Source organism: Anthonomus grandis, chromosome 6, assembly GCF_022605725.1.
Source record: "Anthonomus grandis grandis chromosome 6, icAntGran1.3, whole genome shotgun sequence".
Classification (NCBI taxonomy): domain Eukaryota; kingdom Metazoa; phylum Arthropoda; class Insecta; order Coleoptera; family Curculionidae; genus Anthonomus; species Anthonomus grandis.
In genome coordinates, this window is record NC_065551.1 from 24135999 (window position 1) to 24160889 (window position 24891).

Consider the following 24891-nt stretch of genomic DNA (forward strand, 5'->3'; position numbering starts at 1 on the left):
CTCTCATCACTCGTCAGTTAACGCATCAATTTCTGTAATTCTGCAAATTACTTCTAATTTAAACATCGCGCAATAGATCAGGCTTAAATTTCCCGCCACACGACACCCAAGATGGTTGCCTCCGTCTTTGTCATCAATGTCAATAAAGCTGTCAACAGAATTTCTGGCTATTCATTAGGCAACACGCATTTCTCTATATTTGTGTTCTGTGCTTAAAAGTATGAAGCAAATGCTTACAGAATAAAAAGATTTGCTTCAAGTGTGCATCCACGAATATAGTAGTGGATCCGCGAATCCCCCGTAAAACGATTTTCATTTTTTTACACGACTGGGTGACTGCAAAGAAATATGGCTGAAATGATAAGTCTCCGAAATGTAAAGTACTATAAACAACGCCGTATATCGCGAACGAGTCATTTTAAAAGCATGTATTCATTTGAACAGGAAAATCCAGGGTGGTTGGCTCAGAACTTTCTAGGCGAAACTGTAAAACTGAGCGAGACTGGTGGTGCACTATCTGTGGTTTTCAGAATGAAAATCTGTTTAAGATATTTGGCAAATCCAGGTTTTTAAAGCAGAATTAACAGAGAGCTAGGCATTGAGTCCACATTTGAGGCCATTTGAGGCACTGTATTTCGTACAATGCGAATGGCGATAAAACAGATAATACAACAGGCCAATCGTTGGATTTAGTTTCCTAAAAGTCACTAATGCCGTAATGGAAGCTAAAGAACTATGATCAAGAAAGTTTAGATTTCCGACTGCTATTGAAGGATTTCAACAATTTACACGTCAATATAAAGAAACCTAAAGTACATGCAGACGAAAACATAAACCGCAAAGGAGAAGCAACTTTGAACGTGCAAGCTACTTGCAAAAAATGGAAAAATGCTGACGTAACGGAGGTAATGCGAAATACACAGAATGCCTTTTTAATCGCTGATTAGAGTTATGAAATTGAGCCTTAGCTTGTGACACCTACCAGGTACTCTTGTTTTATTGTTAATAAGAGTATCTGCTGATCTCCAATATTTTAGATTAGTACATTCACTCGTTTTTATGAAGCATTTTCTTGCAAGTATAAGGTAATCATTATCCATATTGAACGAAGCAATTACTTTTACTCTTACCTTTTGCTCTAAGCATTTGCTATGTCTCGTACCTAACGCTTATAAGAATTTACTTTAGTTTTATTCATATGGCCCATTATATGTATGACCAACTTATTACAACAAGTATAAGTAAGGAAAATTTTTGGACCCGCCGATTAATATTTTTAGTTGCGCTCTTTTCTGTCGACGAAAACGCGTATATGGATCGAACCCTTCGCCCTGTACTGCTGGATACAGGTTCGACAAATACAATTATAAGACCCGACATACTAAAACCTGCAGCTAAGGTTTGGCAATTAAAGTAGCGTCTACGAGGAATTTGCCAACACCGCAAAACCATTGACCAGGCTGACAGAAGGAGAACGTACATTTCAATAGTATCAAGTTTGTCACCTATCCTAAGCTATCCCCTATTTTAGAGCTATTTTAGTAAGATGCTGTCAACTATTTATTTACAACTGTCTATTGTGACAGCGATGGAGCACTTCTACTAGTACCTCTATGGGAGGAAGTTCCTGTTTCGAACTGATTATGCAGCTTTAAAATGGCTCCATTAGTTTAAAAATCTGGATGTTAAGGTGGCAAGACGGGTAGAGAGGCCACAGGAATTTCACTTTAATACTGAAGATCGAGCAGGGCGAATCTATGGAAATGCAGATGTTCTATCAAGAAGACCATGTCCAGGGGACTGCAAATATTGTGAGCGAATAGAAGAGAAAGATTCAAATTCAAAAATACTTTATTGTATAAAGAGTGTATTACACCTTCATTTACAAAGCTGGAAGAAAAATAAAATAAATAAACTAAAATTGTCATTCATTACAAGACTTCATTTACAAAGCTGGAAGAAAAATAAAATAAATAAACTAAAATTGTCAAAATGATAAAACCAATACAAAGACAAAAACAGTGATGATAAGAAACTAATAAAATATATTGCAAAAGATGCTGAGTTGTTAAAAAGTACCATCGTCGAAAGTACTTCGCAAAATGGGGATCGTATAAGAGAACAAGAGAAAGATCCCGATATCCAGATAGTCCTAACCTGAATAAAGGAAGAAAAGAAGCTACCCAGTATTCTCTCAATGTCAAGCTATAATCGTCACACACTTTAATTTTGGAAGATAGACTCTTATGGCAGAGTTGTTGACCACCACGACAAAGACGAATGACGAAAGAAGGTAAATCGTTGTGCCTAAATATCGGATTTCGCAGTTGCAAGAACCGATGTTGCGCGGAAAGACTGCGTCATTGAGCTGGGAAGAAAACAGGCTGTCATTCTGAGTCAAGAGAGCATTTGCCTGATCACCGAAACTTTAAACATTCTGAGATAGCCATCAACGATGTTCTTTACCGAATACAAATCCGCTAAGGGTAAAGCTCGAGTCACTCACTTTAACCGACTGGCTGCTCTTATGGAAACACGAAGACGCTGAAATGCGGCCAATCAGTCAAATATGACATTCGATTAATTTATGTCCCATTATTCTAATAGCCGAAATAGTCAGCCGGCGTGACCTGTGAAGTGCAACAAGACCTGTTTGCTGCTCCAGTTGAACATGGTCTGCAACATTGTGTGGCTAAGGATTTACAAGGGACTGGAGGAATAGCTAAGGTTTTCCATAAAAAGTGAGATAAAATTCAAAACCAAAGTGGATTCTAAGCCAGGGTTTTCGAGTAATTTTAAAAATCCTTGATAGACTAGAAGTGTCCTCATCGAAATTTTTGAGACAAAATTTCTCGTTAGTGTAGCAAGAAAGGCAACTTAAAAATACTAAGATGATACTTGAAAGTTGTTCCGATAATAATTGCACATTTTAAGGTTAAATATGTCCAGTTGCCCAGACGAATATAATTTTTAAAAGATAATTAAAGAGCTGTTTATTTAAAGCACACCTAAGTATTGGGCGCTGCATTTAAAAAAATTAATTCTGATTTTTTTTAATAGACGAAAGTTTTAGAGAAACTCAACATTTCAAACTCAACGAACAATTTTTACGATACAAATAAACAAATACCTTTTTTATAATCAAAAAATACACATTTTTCTTGTTTGGACCCACTCCAAACATCTGGTGGGGCTTTATTTATATCAGAATAGAGCATTCTCATACGTAGGTATGCGCTAAATTTTACGATCATTAAATTTGATTTATTATTAAGTATAAATATTTTGTCATGAAACAACCGATGTTTTACTTTATTTATGTTTCATTATTTGGCTTTTCTTATAGAAAAAATGCAGCGTGTTTATAAAGATAATTATATTCATTATGGGGCAATGCCAAGGAACATCAGGTTATTTTTGCTGATTTCATATGATACCTTTATTATGTATAAGCAGCTATAATTATAAGTGTGATTGAATAAATTAATAAAACCGAATAATATTTTAAGATAAAAGAATGCTTGGTCTTATCTTTAATATTGTGGCATTTTTTCTTATTTGTTAAGTGTGAATTAAAACACGCGATACAAAAACAAAGTCAACTGATAGATTTACATTAGCGACTACTCTATTATTTAAATTGTATTTATTTACTATTATTCGTGTCCGATTTAAATATCGCGCCAATATCTTTATATACTTGGCAGACCATAGTTCTGAAAGATTCGCGATGTCTTGCGGTATGCCCGCGTGTGTCACCGTGATAATTCCGGATCTACGAATTACGAAGCACATCTGACATGTGTGGCGTTACCAATATTGTTCCACTTCCCAAAGCTCATTTCGTCCTGAAATGATTCCAAAGATGGTGGATGTCGATATTGGTAGAAGGTTCTTGTAACTTCACCTCTTATAGAAATAACGCTTTTCTATAGTAGCTAGTAGTCTATTGCTTAATCAATGTTCTAAGCAGGTAAGCACGTAGGCCCTGCAATAGATCATGCGTGTACTAGACCGGTGGGGCATCTCGGAGAATCGATGAACCCCAAAAAAACAGATCTTCTACTTATTATAAGGAGACATATCTGGCACAGCACCCATTAGTATCTCTATGATGTATACAGCTGTAATACTTTAGGACTGTACTATATTTCTAGAAACCACATTTGATTCGAATCCCTTCTCGGGACGAAAAGAAGATGTAATGGATACACTGATTTATCGTCAAGCGCCCTCTCAAAGGAAAAAAATCGAGTGCGATTGCAGTCCAACGTGGCATCTGTTCGAACTACTCCAACTAAAAATCTTAATTTTCATTGAATTTTGTTGGTATACAGGGTGGACTTTAATCCCTGAATTTTTTTTTTTTTTAAATTAATTTAATTTTATTATAGAATTATACAGGGTGGTGTACACAAGTAGTATAAAAGATACTTGAAGTAAATTTTTTTTTCTTATTTTGGTACTACAGGGTGAAACAATTAGTGGTTCCAAGTAACTTGTCTTATATTATAGGGAGTTTTTTTTTTTTTTTCTTTTCCTTTTGCTTTCCATATACTTTTTTTTTTAATTTTATATACTAGGTGCTTAGAAAAAAAAAATCCGCTCTACAAAGTGGGCGTTTGGCGGAAGTTGGATGACTCAGTGGCGCGAAACATTGGAGTTGTCCAACTCAGTCAATGGGTAGACTAACTTTGTACAGTTAGCTGGTGGTGGTAAAATTCCACTTAGTGCTCTTTTACCAGTATGGGGTGTCTTCCATTAGAACATACCCATACTAAGGCTCAACAAAAATATTTTTAAAAAAATTTATTGGAAATTAAGGAAAGAAGGGGAGATTGGATTTTCATTTTTTTTATATAGTACTTTTCTTTTGAAAGTTTTTTTTTAATTTAATTTCCTTTTGGTAGATTTAATATATTATAGGGTGTTTGAAAGTTTGAAGATTACTTATCTACTTACATTTCATTTTCTAATTAGGATTATAACTTGTTAAGATTTTCTTTTAATGTAACGTTTCAGCTAGAGAGGGCTAATTAAATAAATTACTTATAGTAAATCTTTGAGGCGAATTGAATTTTTTTGGGCGAAATTCTTTTGCTGGGCTAGGGGAAAATCGGCACTGCTGGGTCATGTTTACTGTAATACTGTGAAAATATTAATTGTTTTCGAATTGTTTTTCTGAATTTGGAGATTTTTTAAGAGTGATTTAGGTATAAAGATATTTAGAGCTTATAGAAATGAAATTTAGATAGGTATTTTATATTAGATATTGTAATTATAGATATATTATTAGGTATAATTATTCTAGGTTGGGGGGGAATCTTATTAAGGTGTTTTACTACTGAGTGAGTGAGTGTGACTGAGGCAACTGACCATACAGAGAACCCATGAAGCCGGCCTGATAGGTTCTTTTTTTTTTGTTCCATCTTTTAAATTTAACAGGGTTTCTGGAACCTATCAGATCTAGGGAGTTGTTCTTGTTGTTTAGAACTCTTAAACCAAGACCGTCGAACGAACTCAACTCCCTAGAAATAGCCCCTGTAAACCGGATAGTCTTGCCGGGATAATATTTATAACATAACAGACTCTTCTAAATCTTCCAACTCCAGACTTTGTGGTGCAATTTGAGGCGATGAGGCTACATATCCTTGGTTAACTGAGGAGCGGTATGACAATCCCCGCTAAAATCTGGTCAGTCAATAGGCTGACCAATGGCCTAAAAGGCTGTTATACATAAAATTATCCTAATGACTCGTTAGGCACTCCGAGAGTTACCAGAGGCCAACAGCCTTGAAAAAGGCAATGAGATATTCTGATTTGAAAGCCTTAATGTCACTGGGTAAACTGTAGATGTTACTCAGATATTTGAACATATATGCGCGAGTAAGTGTTGGTTACTCCCCGGTAACGTGATCTGCAGTTTCATCATTTTCCCTAAACCACCAGTATTCTGGTTTGACCGCAATATCTATGGTTTGGAGATGGCGTCTTAAATGCCAGTGTCCGGGTAAAAGACCTGTCACGCTGTATTTCGTCTCATGACTCTCGAGTGTAAGCGCAGTAGTCTATCTATATCTATGTGTGTCTATCGATAATAGTAGAATACGCATTTTTATACTTCCATGGTTTGAAGCATGGGTCATGCGACCGCATATGCGACAGCCTCATTGGCTTTTTCGTAGACTATTAAACTCTAATAACGTTTGGTGGGGCATGAGGCACCCATCAATATCATCTCTACCAAATGCAAATAGCAACCATATAGTATCTAATAGTCAACCTAGGATGGCCATCTATATACCTAGGCTGTACGCAGCTCTGTACGTCGAACTTTACAGTACCTAAACTGGATGGTAATGGGCAAAAGAAACACTGTGCATCCCACTTATATCAAAACTCAATCGTACTGGCTATTTATTAAATGGCGTGTCCCTGACGAAATTTCCATGTCAGATCAACGCTGGATTGCCTTCACCTAAAATTGTAATGTCATAACCTGTAGACTGTATCGAGACCCTAGAAAAACCGACAAGTCTCTTTACCGTAATTGTTTGGACAAGGCCTAAAATGAGTAGTTAAAACACCAAATGATGAGCAGGAATTGGAACAGTACGCTACTAGCATCCAAACCTCCATCATAAAGTCCTACAAAAAGTCATGCCCACTGAGGCGTTACCAGAACTCTGGTAAAACCTCGGTTTGGTGGTGCGAAGAACTGGAAAACCTCAAGGCAGAGTTAAGAAAAGGAAAATAATACCAGACTAGCGGAAGAGTGTCACCTCTGTCAGAGCCATCTCAATCACTATAAATAGGTTGTAAGAGAAAAGCAGAGAAAAGCATAGGGGATAGGACAACGTAGGGAGGACATATACTGCCAACCTCAAAAAAGCACGGAGCTTGCTACACACTTTCCTGATTCCACCTCCAGAATTATGGATCGGATACAGGTACCCTACTTATCCTCGGAGGTGCATTCGCTATTTTCCGATAGGATAATACACGACGACAAAATTAGCTGGGCACTCTTCTTATTTTCTTCCTTTAAGTCCCCAGGATCTGACGGCATCTGTCCAGCACTACTTCAGTGGGGCCTGGAGGGATGTCAAAGTTGTGTTTTTTTCTAAAATCAAGCAGGATGGATTATAGAATTCCCAAAGTTTAGCGCCCTATTAGCCTATCATCCTCTTGGTTGAAATCCATGGAAAGGCTGCGTGAAAGATATATAGAGAATGAAAGCCTGATATCTAACCCGCTTCATCCTAATCAACAGGCATCATACGCTCCAGGGAGATCAACAGAGTCTGCCCTACACTCAGTGATAGGGCTGGTGGAAAGAGTCCAACCTATGTGTATTTATTGACATCGAGGATGCGTTTGACAAAACAATCTTCTGTAAAACAAGCCAGTCGCTAAAAATTAGAAACACCCCCAGATACCTTGGTCGCGTGGATTTTCAAAATGCTTTCCAAAATATAAATCCATATATATACATCAGTGTGCAGGAGGTTAAAATTAGGGAGAGAGACCAGGGGCTGTCCTTAGAAAAATTTATCTAAAGGTGCAATGGAACATGGTTTTGGACAGTGTCATTAACCGCGTGAATATGACGACCACCACACAATAGCGTATTATCCTCAAATGCAGTAGGATCCTCACTGTTAAAAGTACAAATTATCTGAGAGAGAGCAACTTTTAAAAATAGACTATAATGAACCGTTAAAAATAAAAATAGGCGTACCCCAGGGAACCATATTGGGACCTTCACTATTTATTATATAAAATAACTCACTGGTAGAATTAAAAATTGTGAATTATGTCGTACGCAGATGTTACTGCAATATTTTTTTTTTGCAAAAAGTTAAGAAAATGTAAAAGCCATCGCAACAATTGGAACGGGTGAGACAAAAAACTGTAATATAAAATACAATACATAGCAGGATGTTATTAAGGAAGATTCCTTTACTAAATATTTGGATGTTATAATCGAGAAATAAATAAAGTGGGATCACCATATTTTAAATTTAACCAAACATATTCGAAAACTCTTACACACATTTTATATTCTAAAACAAATTTTAAGCCAAAAATTGCTGGTCGATGTTTGTCAAGATTCGGTTAAATCATTGATTCGGTATGGTATCGTTGTATGGAGTGAACGCGGATGACTTCTTAATCACTCTGCAAACCGGTAAATATGAACAATCGCTTTGCGAACGAATGCAGGTGGCTAGTCAAATTATAGAGAAATGGTGTGCGGAATATTCTTTATCCATTAACACCAAAAAGAGTGAGTTGGTGCTATTCACCAAAAAGATTAAAATAAGATCTCTTCTAGCACCCAAACTATCAGGCCGCCCACTAAGTTACACATCGGAGGTAAAGTCCCTGACAGTAAGGTCTGACAATTGTTAGCAAACTAAATTTGCACTCTCACATTACAAAAAGAGTACAGAAAGCATATATTTCTTACGAGCAGTGCAGGCGCATAATTGATAAGACCTTAGGCTTCTCCCCCAGGGTGGTTTAGTGGATCTACACAGCTGTCATAAGACCTATGTTCGCGTATGGCGCTATTGTTTGGGATTATAAAGTGGATCAGGTTACAGCTCGTCGAAAACTAAACTATGTTCAAAGAATAGCATGCCTCAAGATAACGGGAGCTATGAGAACCACACCAAGCAGCGCTTTGGAATGAACCTAATTGTGAAAACAGCCCTGCAAGAAGCCCGCCTCTGGCAAGAAGCAACAAATTCACTTATTATACTAAAGGCATACCAAGCTTTTAGTCTCAATCCTTTGCTCTTAACAAACCGCACACAGTCAACATAAAGGGCATTGGTACCAACGCCCTTTATGTCGGAAGGTTCCAGAAATAAACAAGTTCGGCCTGTAGCGTATACTCCAAAAACCTCAAATACAATGCCTTATTAGCACTATATCAAACTGACATATACGTAATAACACGTAATTATATAATATACGTAATAAATATATTAATATACGTAAACAGTTCTTGCACTGTCAAGACCACGCCTCACGTAGTGCAGCAATGTCATCGCTTCCTCGTAGAAGCTTCTTCCAAGTGGAAGTTGGTTGGTTTAAGAAGCACAACTGCTGCAGGGGTAATCCGACCACCGACTCCTTTGCTAAAAAGGCCGCCGCTATTCAACTATAGTAGGGCCGGAGCCCTTCGTGAATCTCATTATTACGAATATCAAAGAGCTTATAAAAACTCTTTTTTATAAGATTTGAAAAAAGCGGTACTTAAGGCTGCAATTTCTTCAGGAAGCTTCTCAGCTACCGGGATAAACTGGAGGCAATTCAGAAATTGTGTTTAACTAGAGGGAAACTACTTCTTATAACAGAGAGCCTAACTGGTAGCTGTCAATTACTGGTCACCTCTTTAAAATAAAAGCAATTAAGCAAGAGTCCACTATGCAGGTGATGTAACCATGAAGACAAGACAATGGAGCATTTACTTTGCGCCTGCTTTGCTCTTTCGTCAATGCGTAGCAGCATTCTAGATATATCCCACCCATCCTTTAAAGAAATCAGGAGGTCGCTTGGCGACGCTGTTGCTCTCGGAAGACGAGCTGAGAGAGGAGTTCCTACTCCTTCAGCAGAGATGCACAATGAGCATAGTGAGGCCCAAGTGCAGTGGTGCTTGCACGACCCTCTGTAATTACAGTTACATATGTAAATCTCTAAAATCATGAAGAAATGTGGCACTCAAGATGGAAACCCATATAGATTCCAATAAATGACAAATTATTTTAACCGAAAGTTTAAAAAAATAATAAATAGAAGCTACTAACTGGTTGAGGTGATGCTTGAATAAAAATACTTCAGTCTTCAAAAAATGTATCTGATGCTGCTTCTACATTCATAAATGTTGCCCATTCTTAAGCCTGACCAATCTCTTACATTCAGAGACAAAATCCCTGAGCTGGAAAATAGAGGTGGACCGAAAGATGATATCTATGGCAGTTTCAGATTTTCCATCAGACAAACTCTAATCTTAGTACTGCTTTTACTGACAACAAAAACGGAAATATTCATAATAATAATGTTCTGATATATTTACCGCTCAATAACTGTACTCAAAATCCAGATCTGTGTTGCTGACCAGAGATCAGCAAAAATGTCTATGCAAATTCACCACCCATTGCATTTACAGATGCAGATACGTAGCAAAACTTTTAAACGAGCTGCTAAACGCAGCAAAACTTCTGTCAAATTTATTAAAAAGAGTACAGAAAGCATATATTTCTTACGAGCAGTGCAGGCGCATAATTGATAAGACCTTAGGCTTCTCCCCCAGGGTGGTTATATGGATTTGCACAGCTATTATAAGACCTATGTTCGCGTATGGCGCTATTGTTTGGGGCCATAAAGTGGATCAGGTTACAACTCCTCGAAAACTAAACTATGTTCAAAGAATAGCTTGCCTCAAGATAACGGGAGCTATGAGAACCAGACCAAGCCGCGCTTTGGAATGAACCTAATTGTGAAAACAGGACTGCAAGGAGCTCGCCTCTGGCAAGAAGCAACAAATTCACTTACTATACTGAAGGGTCGAGTTCATCTTGGTGTGCCAATCCTTCGCTCAAACCTCTGCAGCAAACCGTACACAGTCAACATAAGGTTTGTTCTCACAGCAGTAAAGAACAAGTTTTCGACAAATAAACATGCGGAATAAAGTAAAATGCGTTCGCACAGAAATTTCTGGTCAGTTTCAAATCAAAAGTTTGATGTTCTTACACAAATTTCTGATTGTCATCTGATAGTCAGACTTGTTTTCGGATTTATTTCAGATAAAGTGTCAGAGAACTCGTACAGCCAGTCAACGCGGATCTTCGGAATATGAACAAAACCTCTAAATTGTTTCTATTTGATAAAACTATGTCCCGATTTAATAGAATAGAATTTCTCGACCATTTTAGAGCAAACCCTGCAGTAGCAAATATTCACACAATCTTAAACTCTATTAATAATATACTGGCATAAAAAAGTTAGGTTTTTTTTCTTTTCCACTCAAACCATATTTGATGTTCGCAAAGACGGTTTCAAATCTATCAGAAGTTGTAATATTTTACGCATGCGCATCAATAATGGTTTGGAAACAGTTTCAAACTTGTAAGAAATTCGCAGTGAGAACAAACCTCTAAAGGGCATTAGTACCAATGATGCAGGGTATTTCTTATATCTATTCGGACGGTTCCAGAAATAAACAAGTTCGGCCTGCAGCGTATACTCCAAAAACCTCCATTTAAACACAATGCTTTCATTAGCACTATGTCAAACCGACATATACATAATAACTCTGACGGCAGAACAAATAATAAGTAGCAACATTACTGATAAAACGGTGATTATCAACACATACAGACAAACAGTTCTTGCACTGTCAAGACCACGCGGAGTTAAGGAGCACAACCAAAGCAAGGAAAATCGGACCACCGACTCCTCTGCCAAGAAGGCCGCCGCTATTCAACTATAGTAGGGCCGCAGCCCTTGGTAAATCTGATCATTACGAATATCAAAGAGCTTATAAAAACTCTCTTTTATACGATTTAAAAAAAAGCGGTGAGATGGTACTTAAGGCTGCAATTTCTACAAGAAGCTTCTCAGCTACCCGGATAAACTGGAGGCAATCCAGAAATTGTGTTTGACTAGAGGGAAACTACTTCTTATAACAGTGAGCCCAACTGGTAGCTGTCAATTACTCCACCCTTTAAAATGAAACTAAGCAGGAGCCCACTACGCAGGGGATGTAACTATGAAGACAATACAATGCCGCTTATACTTTGCGCCTGCTTCGCTCTCTCGTCAATACGTAGCAGCATTCTAGATATATCCTACCCATACTTTAAAGAAATCAAGGGGTCGCTCGGCGATGCTGTTGTTCTCGCTGATTCACTGGGCTGGAAGACGAGCTGAGGGAGAAGTTCCTAAACCTTCTACAGCGGTGCATAATGAGCATAATGAGGCTTAAGTGCAGTGGTGCTTGCACGATCCTCTGTAATTAGTTTTACAATAAAGTCTGCTGTTAGTTTTACAGTGTATGTGTACGTCCTAAGGCCTGATGATGCCCTGCCTATACAGGGCGAAACACGTACAGCCAACAAAAATTTGCTTATTAGACCGTGACATTGTTTTTTGTTTGTTTGTTTATATGACAAATTATTTTAACTGAAAGTTTAAAAAAATAATAAATAGAAGCTGGTTGAAGTGATAATGAAAAATATGCTTGAAAAAAAATACTTCAATCTCCAAAAAAATGAATCTGATGCTGCTTCTACAATTATAAATGTTGCACATTCTTAAGCCTGACCAATCTCTTACATTCAGAGACAAAATCGCTGAAAAATAGAGGAGGACCGAAAGATGATACCTATGGCACTTTCAAATTTTCCATCAGGCAAACTTTAATCTTTAGTACTGCTTTTACTGACAACAAAAACGGAAATATTTATAATAATAATGTTCTGATATATTTACCGGTCAATAACTGTACTCAAAATCCAGATCTGTGTTGCTGACCAGAGATCAGCAAAAATGTGCATGTAAAATTCACCACCCATTGCAATTACAGATGCAGACACGTAGCAAAACTTTTAATGACTTGCTAAATACAGCAAAACTTTGACAAATTTCTGTCAAATTTATTAAAAACAATAAAAAACCATTGGGAAATATTGAGTAATAAAATTATTTAATTTTTATTTGCGTACACATTAAATCCAGTTTCTTTTCAAATAAACGAATAATTGTTGTTGCAAATTGCCTAAAATAGGTTATTTTGTTTGTTTGTAGGCTATTAGAACAATACATCATAAAACATTAACAAAAAATAAAAAGAAATTATATAATTCTAAGTAACACTCCGTTTTTCGTGCTTGTAAGCGTATATAGGAGTCAAGAAAAAACTTCTTCCATACATTCACAAAGTTAATTTCAAATTATTCTAAATATCAAATTTTTTAGTTTGCAGCCGCAGCTATCACTAAACACCAAAAAAAAGATTTAGATAATGTATTTTTATACTACCAACCGCTTGGACACTGATTTGGTTTTGAGATGGAAACTCAATGCTTACATCTAAATATTTTCTGCAAAAAGAACAACTAGAGAGAACAACTCTCCTAAAATAATAAAACACTTGAGACATATTCTTACAGTAATTTATTTTTAATTAGAATAATACATCGATTAAACTTAAAAATACGCCCGGGTATTCACAGCAAACTTAAATACAATAATTAAAATACCCTACTTACATTATAAACTCGAACCCGGGCACTACAAAATTGCAAAGTTACGAATTTTGTTTAAGAATTTCTGCTTTAGTCAAATTACGTTTATTCGATCAATGAATATTCGTTTAGAGAAAAAACTATTTAGGTCAATATAAAAGATGAACACATCGGATATAATGCAAAAATATACAAAAAGGGGGTTTATTAACTTCTTTCATTATCATTATTATTATTATTAAAAAAATATTGCGTCTTAATTTTGAAGAAAAAATTATTGACAATTTGGTTTGTTGTAGTACCAAAATCTCCGAAAAATGATTTAGTAATTCGGGTGGCAACGTTACATGTCAATAAGTTTTTCACTTTTCGCATTTACATGAATAAAAAAACAAAGAAAATACAGAGATTTATGTAAAAGAACATGACGGTTTATTAATTTTATACAACTACAGCCTTATATTTACATTTGTCTGAATAATTGTTCGATTAGTCAATAATTCAGGAGAAATGCTTCTACAGGTCGCAAATTTTGCGCCCTAATACAAAACAAAAACAGTGAATTAAGAAAAAAAAATGCGTTTTATTTAATTTCAAATCCGAAAATAGTCTAAAAACCTAAACACAAACCACATAGTACACTCGTAGGCCATCAGATGGCCCCTCACAAAAAATACGACGCTATCGCTTAAGACGGGGACAGGAAGGTAATATAAATACATTTAAGTGGGGTAAGTTGGAGGATCCGGGTTGAAAATTTTACTACAAAAGGGTCATTTTTATATTTTCTTAAGATTTATAATTTTTTCAGTTTTTTTTTCTCGTAAGTATATAATCTCTTGTCTTTAAACAGTTACGGTCGTACAATTGTATCGTTTATTTTTTTTATGTATTTTTCTTTTAATTACTATATAAATTATGTGTTTAACTGGCACTTATCTACTGCTTTATTTACAAAAATAAGTCTATTCCTTAAATGCCGAAACGTCGGTCTCGGGTCAGGGAAAGGGGAGGGATAAAAATGGGATTTTTCAGTTACGGAACTTAAACAAAAAAAAATTAATACCAAATTTACTAATATTAAAACAAGGATTTTTTTCTTTGAGAGGTTTCATATAGTGATAAAGTAGAAATCTTAAAAGTTTAAATGCAACTATTACTGACATGACAATATAATAATTTAATTTGATAGCGAGTTTGTCATACTGATTTAAATGCAACTGGCTGTGAAAGTTTCAATTAGATGCTAACTTAAAAATTACATAGGAGCAAAACTTATATATTTGATGCAATTCATGAATAAAAACAATTTTTTTTTATTCATAAAACTGCATTAGATGTGTGCAAACATATCAATACTTTGAATTAAATCAAGTCAAATGGGAGATTTAGTTAAATTATCTTGTTGCTCACCTGACTTAAGCCCACTGGATATTTTTGTTGCAAATATTATGGAAACCGAGAGCAATGTCACCCATCTAGGTAAAGAGCCAAAATTATAATTTTTCTCAATTTTGTTCTAAATAACTGTAACCTTAAAAAATCGGTTTAATAAGGTAAATTTCCAAATAAATCCCTGTGTAATATTACATGCAGCAAATTTGGTACTAAAGGAAGGCTGTAGTTAAAATCTGTAATTTTCCCGACCTAAAACTAAATATTTATAAGTCACCCGTATATCCACTTAAAGTGTTAAGGAAACTTGAGGATTACGTAGCAATCTCAAGTAAAAAAAAAAACCATAAGTTCCGTAACCCAAAAACCCGCATTGGAAAAAACAGTAAAGTGCCTTCGCAAGCGGGCCTTTTTTTCCGATAATATATCACAAGCCAGCTTTATTAAATTATTAATAAAACCTTGGGCAAGTTAAAATAAACACTCATGACCGTTAATTAAAAAAGAATTAAATTTTAAAAAAAAGAACAAAAGTATAACACGACATCTATAAACTAAACGGGAACAAATGAACAAAAAAAGGTATAATAACGTGTATATTTATAAGTATACCTGAACGGTCTCTTAACAGTATAAACAAGATAATAAAAGTAAAAAAAAACCGTGTGGTAATTTCTAAAAACTATAATTTATAATATAAACAAAAAAATATAGAAACAAACGTATGTACAAAGAAGTCTTTTTATGAGGGTGATGTACCGAGCCTTTTATAATAATTTAGAAGAATTCAAAATAGTTATGAGCCGTTTCCGGTCTAAAAACTACTCCTAACAACTTTCGAATCAATAATACTGTGTCAAATTTGGATGTTTCGAAAAAAGAATCAAATATCACTGGCGCATGTAAAAACTGCTGATAATTTCTATTAAAAGCCAATAAACACGACGCGTTTTTGAAAATACAATTTTAATTACAGCTATTTACACTAAATTTCCAATAATATTCTGAGTATTCATTAGAACAGCCGCTTTATAAAACTTTCCTTGGTTGCTCCGGCACTTTACCGTACATTGGTGTGAATTTGTTCAAATATGATGTTCGCGCGCTTAAATCGTACATTAAAAAATATCAGATAAAGCTATATCAGGAAGCAACGTGCTTAATCTTTTACAGAAGACTCGGAATTCCCAATCAAAAAAAAATCTTATCAATATATACACCTCGAAATAATCTTCACCGCATTACGATATTCATTTAATAAATTAATGGCGAATAAACCTTTTACAACGTCTCGAGATCATTAGAAAAAAAACCACTTTTACATTATCAAATTACTTCCACGTATTCAACACTTAACATAAACAAAATATATAGATTCGTCTCCCTAGAACAAAAAAAAATAGTCACACATCACAGAGCTCAGAATTAATAATCATCAGAAATCGATCTGTCCTTGTCAAAACTCAGTGGGGGGAGAAAAAGAGAAACGGGGACGGGGGGGCTGAATGTGGGGGGTAGTTTTATTCTTCTTTTTTTTGGTGGTGGTTTCAACTTTGAAATTAAAAAATATCAGTTCGGTTTTTCTCGGCTACGTTCGTACAGCTCCGCCAGATTGGGTGTTTTTCGTTTTGTTTGGTTTTTTTATACATTCGGTCGTCGCGGAAGACTGTGTTGACGACAGCTGTCATCGAGAGGGGGCGCTGCGTACGGCGAGAAGCGTCATTATCTTCGATCTCTGTAGAGTAGGTAGGTTTGGAGCGCCTGCGGAAGCTGAAGGCTCATCACTTTCTCTTCTAGGTGCGCTTTTCCTATCTTTTGTCTTATCACTCTTCGGCACAGGTCCATTAATGGAAGAGGTTCGGCTGGAATTAAACAAAAAATTGTTATTTTGTTCATCACAATTATTTCAAATATATTTCAGTAATATTTTACGGAACAATTTTTTTCAAATTTAGTTTTTTTCAAAAAAATCTTGCTTACGTGATTTTTTTGATCGAAATCCTAAAAAGTTATTTTTTCGGCCTGAAACTTATAACTTAGGGCTTAGTTTTATTAATTTAATTATTCTTATTAATAATTTATATGATTTTTACAGAATTGAAAATAGATCGTTATCAAATGAAATAAGGATTTACATCAAATAGAAGAACTGGTAGGGTAATAGCTCTAATTATAAATGACATTAAATATGAAACGAAATGAATGCTGTGACAATTATGTCTAGATATTATTTTTGGAATTTAATGTGGATAATAGCAAATATAATTCTTGCATCTTTAACCACCCTCCTCAAAAAAAATGCTACATTTGTCGAGTATTATTCTGAATACTTACAATCAGCGGTTTTGATGATCATCATTATGGAGGATTTTATTATGGTTTGCTAAAGCCTTCTTATTATAGTCATTAAGTATTACATTTGATGTATCTCAATAGGTTCACTCAAGTAGCTGAATATCGAAGAACTAATACAAGTCAAACGTTGATAGATCATAATATAATTACCAACGATAACCACATATCTTATAAAGTATGCCGAAGATCAGTGATCATCGCATATTATGAATCCATGTTAAACACAAGAAAGTAGAAACAAAGAATATTATATGTAAAAGAAGTATAAAGAATTATAAGTTGGTAATATTGCAAAATAGTATTATCAATATAACATGGAATAATAGTTACAGTGATTTAAATTTACTTGCAAATTGTTTTATAAATAACCTGACTCATATCATAAATGAAATTTGTCCAAAAGTGAAGGTTAAAATTAATCACAAGTATAAAAATCAAAAAAAAAAAGATAAATGAGGATATTAGAAAATTGATAAAAGATGATATCTGATCTTATTCCTCTCTAAAGTAAGAATTTAGAAGAATAATTTAAGAAATTATTAATAATTATATATATAACTCATATGAACTTTGGAAAAATCTCAAGAATATTTTCCGGGGAAAGAAAAATAATTGTATCATGAAATTGGTTTTGAACAAGGGATAATAATTAATCACGAAGTTTCTATAGCAACTACCTGCAATAAATATTTTATCGAAAGCATAGATGTTATAGTAGACTTAATAAATGTTAACAAAGGGGTTTCTGAGATGACTACATCTAGGCAATTACTTTCTAATTTAAAAACTTTAAATATGACTAAATTAAAGAATGAGTTAGAGGCAGTGATAGTGGCATCTCCACTAAGGTTTTTAGAAATGCATTTAGTGTTGTGGGAAATAGAATGCTTAACATTGTTGACATTTCAGTTTCAAGAGTCCTGAAAAGCATCTAACGAGTTCCTAAGGTACAAAATACCAAAAGTTGTGCCGAATATAGACCTGTCAACACTGTTCATGTCTACGAGAAGTTGCTAGAACTAACTGTTAAAGAGCAAATCAATTAGTCAGGTTTTAGAGAGGGTCAGTTATGTGAGTCGATAATTGTAAGCATATGTGATGATTTTATAAAGGAAATTTGTTTTTGCTGCATTGTTTGATTTAAAAAGGGAATTTGAGACGGTTAATAGGGACATACTAATAGATAAATTACCAAATAATTGATCTAAGAGAGGATGCGTTAAGTTAGTTTAATCTTATTTGAGTAACAGAATATAATTAAATTTAAAAATGGTATTTCTGATTATATGCATATTAAATATGCCGGTTAGATATGGAGGTTACAGTTTTGGGTCCTTTATTGCTTTTACTGTACATAAATGATCTTGTTCGTGTGGTATAACATACTAAAATTGAGCTATTTGCAGACGACACAATGATCTATATAAGTAGTAACAACTGCTATAAACACTTCATGTCTAAATGTATCTAAATCCACGTTATGTTTATTTGGTAAAAAATAAAAATCATTAAATGTTGATCTTAATGGATTAAATATAATGATAAACGGGTAGGTCAGAGTAACATTAAGTATTTGGGGGTAATTTTTAACCCTAATCTAAACTACTACAATCATGCAGATTATATTATGAGAAAATTTTCTAAAAAAATAGGATTTACGTGTAGAATAAGTAGATATCATACACAAAACATTGTTGTATAGTCCCCACTTGGAATTCTGTTCAACTTTGTTATAATTTGGACAAAGTTCTGAGAGCGATCTAAATTATGATAGATATATTGTTTTTTGTTAAACATCATTTTTTTATTTATTGCTTTTATTCTTGTTTTTAAAATTAAAAATAATTGGTTTGATTTTATTTTGATAGAAATATAAAAAAACAATCTATTGTATATAACCCAATATTGCACAAGGGCCTTTACGAAATTATAAATCTGCCTCTCTTTATAAAAAAAATTGTACCAGTTTAAGTATATTTAAAGAATATGTATTGTAATCATTGAAAGAATATGTATTACCTTATTTTATTTATTTTTTCATATTCCCTGTAAGAAATGCAACGTGATATAGATAAAATGTTGTGTTCCTCAAAAAAAAATAAATTAATGTTTTTTTTTCGCGTTTTTTTGTATAAAAATGTCAAGATTTTTTTAATCTTTTGACAAAATTCTGTAAGTCGACTCTGGTGATGTTTTACAAAATTTTTATAAAGTCGATACACACATGTCTTTTCGGAAATAAAGTATACTGAAAAAAATTATCAGGTGTTTAGTATGTTCATATATTAAAAAAATCATCATTTGAATTTTCAAAGATTTTCAAAAATGTTTAAACGCGCTATTATCTGAATTTAATTTTTTTTGGTTTTTTCCTGGCCTTCCTACACGCTTTTTTTATGTAAAAATAAGAACAATAATTCCATAAACTTGTTAATCTTCCAAAATCTTGAATTAAATTTTTGGGCACTTTTGCTATTGAAAATTCAGATTTTTTTAATTATCTATGCTGTATACCAATAAAAATATAGTTGTTTAAATAAAATACTCTTGAATTTTTCAAAAACTTTAGATACAAATATTTTTATTAAATTAATATATAGCAGCCAAAATTATAATTGTATTAACAAATTAAAAAAACAAAAATATCCAAAATTTCTGTCCTGTTTTTTTAGAAAAAAAATTGTAACACCTGTATTCAAAGAAAGCATATAATAACGAATTAAAAAAAAGTTGCTAACATATTTTGCAAATATTGCATATTAATGTAAAAATACCAAACAACAGTTTTTTTAACGTTAAATGGTACTAGGGGTTAGAATCCCTTTAATAACAACATTTTATAAACGAGTTTTTAAATTTCCCATCCCCAATACAATATAAATCTGAATTTAAAAAAAGCAATTTTTCACGTATTTGATACAGCGCGTGCATATCGATTCTATCATTTAAATATTTTTACTACACAAGCGATCGTTTCATTAATATGGATTTAAAACGAAAAACGTGTTATATATAATTAAAAAATAATAGTTACAAATGATATTATAAATGTCTATTAAAACCAGTGTAATAAAACTACAATTTTCCAAACCATTTAGGAAGAATATTAAAAAAAAGTGGATTTTCGGTACTTTCACATTTAATTTTTCAATGAAATCTTATATTTTTACTAACAATAAAGTTTTTATACCACGATATGAATATTATTCTTATTAATTAGTATTCTCGAACTAGTAGAGCCTTCGCCTAAGACTCGAGCAACAAACCTCTCTACTCCTATAAAATTTTGCTTATTCAACAATTCTACAGCACATATTATTCTATAAAAGATTTTCTAAATAAGTGATTAGATGTCTATTGAAACCACACACAACTTTTATTTAAGTTATGGGATAACTGGATTTGTTTAAATTAGTGATTCTCAGATTAATAACGTGAATGTTGTACATAAATTATTTTTAAAAGTATAAGCATACTTCAGAACTTTTTACAAAATTTACACAAATAAAACTATTTGTAAAAAGTTCTGAAGTATGTGACTTTTTTTTTGGTAAGACACAAACTTTGGTTGTAAGGCAGTTGCGTTTTATTGGACTTGAAACAATAGGTGCGTCTTGAAACAAATGCTTTTAACCGCGAGTCATAGTGTATATCATAAAATTCAGTGGCTTGATTATTAATAAAAAATATAATTATAGGCAAGAATTGCATATCTTGTGTTATACCCTGCGTTTTAAATACTCATATGATGCCTAAAAGCATCCACGATTTACTTAGTCTAAAAACTTTACAAAAGATACTAAATGTTATTTGTTAAGCACTAGTATCAAGAAGAAATATCTAAGCAGGCTAATTTTCCTCTACTATTGACAAGCTCTACTAGGATTTAAGGAAACCATAATTCTCAACTTAAAAATAAATAAAAAAGATACATACGATCCAGTCCCCCAATATATCTCATCGTGATCTCGCAGTGACCCCAGACCGCGCTCACGATCGGATAAAGTTTCTTGCCCTTCAATCCCCTGAAGGCGACCCCCAAATACTGGCCGTCCACCACGAAACTTAACGTGCCCTCGTCCATGTCCAACACGACCAAGAATTTATCTGGCACGATGAAAGTCTCGTCGGGTTTCAATAATGCGGGATACAACACTCCCGGCTGGTTTTTCGAGTCGTGGTACAGTTTATTCCTGCCAAGGTCCCAACCCCAAGAGTTGTCCGTCGAGCCCACCAGACTTTGGTAACCTACGGAGTGAAGGGGTGCCTCTGCCGTCGCGACGCCTACCACTGCGTGCGTTCCACGTTGTCGTGTCGACCAACATACCTCCCAACAATGCATACCCTAAAAGATAATGATTTATTAGTGAGAAAAGGTCGCAGCTGGTGCTAGAATGCTTTACTAGTAAAATCTCTGAAGGTATTCTGGAGCTAGCAGAGCAAACATGAAGAGATAGAGGAGAAATTGCCGATGAAGGAGTAGTATCCAAAGCACCAGTAAGGCTAAAATAGTTCCAGGTACTAAGAAAATTGAGGCACAAGTTCATTCTTTCTAATTGAAGAATGGGCATTGAAAAAGCCTTATTAGGTAGTAAAAAACGACATCAGGAGAATTCTTGAAGAAGTAAGAAACTATTCTGAACTAACTGGAGACTGACAAATTTGTTAAAAACCTTCACTCAAGCAAAGCATCTTAAGACAGAACTATGAAACTATAGTTTTAAAGAGAAACATTACTAGAAGATTAAAAAAGAGTACAGAAAACAGTAAAAGAAGGTGAAAACTAAACTGTGGCTTACCTTAGTGAATCCTACTTTCCCCCTTATACAATCCGTGCTTTGTGCGACAGGGTGTCTGTGGAAGGTTAACTTGTCATCTTCTTTTACGAATATATTTAGAGAGCGATCGTCCTGGTTCCAACTGTATTTTAATTGTGTTTCTCGTAAGGCCGGCGGCATGTCTAGGAGCATATCTAACCGTGGCGGCCTCGCGAAGTCTTGCGCTAATTCCCTGGGAATCACTGGTTTGTATGGGGCGGCTGCGGCGTCTCTGCCGTTGCCCGCCTTTACTCCGTTGCTGACCTAAAAAAATATCAATTATTAAATATACAAATCATCTGTAATGAGAGTTCATCAATGGTGAATGGAAATCATCATTCGTTTCGTCATCTTAATCTAGAGATTGTAAGTTCTTTTAATCGGTATATCTATCAAGTCTCAGAAAACCCATGCAGCTGTTACAAGGCTGATTCTGATCCTTTCTCATCCCTCTATCTCAAATAACAGAAATTGATGTTTTTAATAGCATTAAAAGTTTAAAACCAAATAAATCTACAGGTAAAGATAATATACCTGCTTACCTAAAGACAGCTCTTGTTACACAATACAAAAACGGTAAAGCCCATGATGTTAAGAACTGCACACCTTTAAGTGTGTAATCACTTAACTTCCGAAGTCAACCCTAAGATCTCTTTAGCTAGGCACGGTTTCACCACCGATATGTCAATAATTTCAAATATCTGTGTGTTGTCTTAACATATAACTTGTGCAATAAAAAATAAATTACAGTTGGATATTATACAGCGCATTCACGATAAAAGGGACAAATTTATTTAAAAAATTTTCTTCTTTTATTTTTCGGATACGTCGATTAGCATTGTCACTTGCGCGCTTTTTGCAATAACAATTTTCTATACAGGGTACCTCAAGTAGAAACTATGGCGTCAACTTATTTTTTTTTAAATAGAACAATAGAGTGTTCGTTTACTTAGAATTCTACGATATATTCTGAATACTTTTTGTATAGTATATCATATGCCTAAAGTCAGCGATTTGTCAAATTTGACGTAATAGTCTAATGAAATATACCACATTAAACAACTAAAATTTATACAATATTTATTGCAACTAATGTTTTTCAATTTGTTATCCATTTACTTCAATGCATTTTTAAAAGTCGGTAAATAACTTCCAATTAGTCCAATTTCTGGTTAAATTCTTTGCTCTAAACCATCAATATTATTTCGTCTATTCACATAAACTTTGGACTTCAAGTAGCCCCATAAGCAAAATCTAATGAGATTATAGCCGACGACCTTGGTGACCACTCAATCGGTCTTCTTCGCCCAATCCATGTGTTAGAAAAAGTTGCATCAAGAAATTGTCATCAAAAAGTGAGGAGGTTGCCCCGTCTTGTTGAAACCATATCTCGTTACTACGTATGTCAGCCTCTTGTGTATCAAGGAATAAAACAGCTAAAACAGGATAAGTTCAAACTGTAGAAAGTCCAGGTAGCGCTTTCCGTTTAACGTTTCCTCGAAAAAAAAATGGTCCAAAGATTCAATTTTCAATAATACTTTGAGGGTATTGTGATTGGTATTCTTGGATCTAATGAGGATTTTCGCAACCGATTGGGCAACCCCAATATCTGCAATTTGCTTGTTACATGAAATTCCATTGTCATTGTTAACCTCAAAAATCTGCTCACAAAACTGCACTCGGCGGTCACAAACGTTAGTTGCTGATAAATCTAGAATCAATCTTCATGTTTTAATTTCATATGTTAGTTAACAGACGTCATAATATTTGACAAAACATGACTTTAGGAATATAATTTGCTATACAAAAAGTATTTAGAATATATCATAGAATTGTAAAACGTCGTAATACAGTTGAATGTTATGACCTTTTACACGCGCAAGTGACAATACTAATCGATGTGTACAAAAAATAAAACAAGGAAACACCTGAATTTTAGTTTTTTTTTTTATATTGTATGTATTTTACTAAGCACAACAATATTTCACCCCTATGGCGAGTTGTTTTCGCCGCCCTTAGGCTAGAGTCATCCAGCCATTCCATATTCGGGATCTGCGAAGTATTATGAAAATGTTATGGTATCGACGAATGTTGTATCACAAATTAGCGAACGGGATAAAAATTGAGGCCGGACTATTCTCCTTTGCATTGATAATATATTTGTCCAGTGGACAATTTTATTCAATGTCCTACGCCGGTTTACTTTTGAAGATATTCTTGTATTTAATTTATTTATTGTTTTATTGACATGTAAGTATTTAATTTTATCTATATATGTAAGTTTCAATTTTTTTAAATAGAAACTTCATCGCCCAGTCTTCGCAGCATATTATCTTGGGCATTTACGGCATTTTCATCCGCCCATTCGATGCACATGACTTCCGCGTTATGGTCTTTCTGATCTCTGTTTCCATGGATATTACTTCTTCGTCAGTGAAAATTTCCGACGATAATAATTCAGCATCTTTCTCACCTTTTGTCCAATCTTGGCCTACCGAAAACATCTCCCGTAATCTGGTTTAATAACGGACTCAAGGGAATGCCATCTTCTGGATCAAAATCTTCAGTTTCGAGTTTCGAGCAAACTTCTGGCAATAGGGTTTCCGTGACTTCTTAATTCAATTCTTAGAAACATTGTTCCCACAAGATGATAAATCAAACTCTAGATCTCAAAAGTTATTATTTTTTAAGTATTTGGCCAACATCATTCTCCATTTTATTTTGTGACACAAGCTAGTTCAATATTTTTTTGCAATAGAAGATTTATATTTCGGAGGACATTCTGATCCAGAGGCTTAATCAATGATGTACAATTCGAAGTCAAAAAAACGATAAAATCTTGCCATGCTCACGCTTAAGTTCATCTATATAGTTCGGAAATATGACGCAGAGCATTGTCCAATAAAAAAACCTTCTCTTCTAAACTGTTTTGCACCAGAAAAAATCAATTCTTAAATCATAGAAGAAAAATTTGTTTATTGCTTGCATTTTTTTGGTCTCCATAAAAAATTGGAAGGATGGTAGAACAAAACCACGTGGATAACAAACAATCGAAGTGTACCGTT

At 34.2% G+C, this 24891-nt stretch overlaps 1 protein-coding gene across 6 annotated transcripts in view; it reads right to left on the reverse strand.

Moving 5' to 3' along the window:
- Positions 1 to 13173: 13173 nt before the first annotated feature.
- LOC126737845 (protein gustavus) overlaps positions 13174 to 24891 on the reverse strand; it is a 208221-nt gene continuing 196503 nt past the window's right edge. For all 6 annotated transcript variants that reach the window (XM_050442911.1, XM_050442906.1, XM_050442907.1 and 3 more), the window contains exons 3-5: positions 21809 to 22090; positions 20946 to 21354; positions 13174 to 16516 (exon numbers count right to left, since the gene is read on the reverse strand). In XM_050442911.1, the coding sequence (XP_050298868.1) occupies positions 16377 to 16516; positions 20946 to 21354; positions 21809 to 22090 (831 nt within the window). In that variant the 3' untranslated portion in view covers positions 13174 to 16376. The remainder of the gene's footprint in view (positions 16517 to 20945; positions 21355 to 21808; positions 22091 to 24891) is intronic.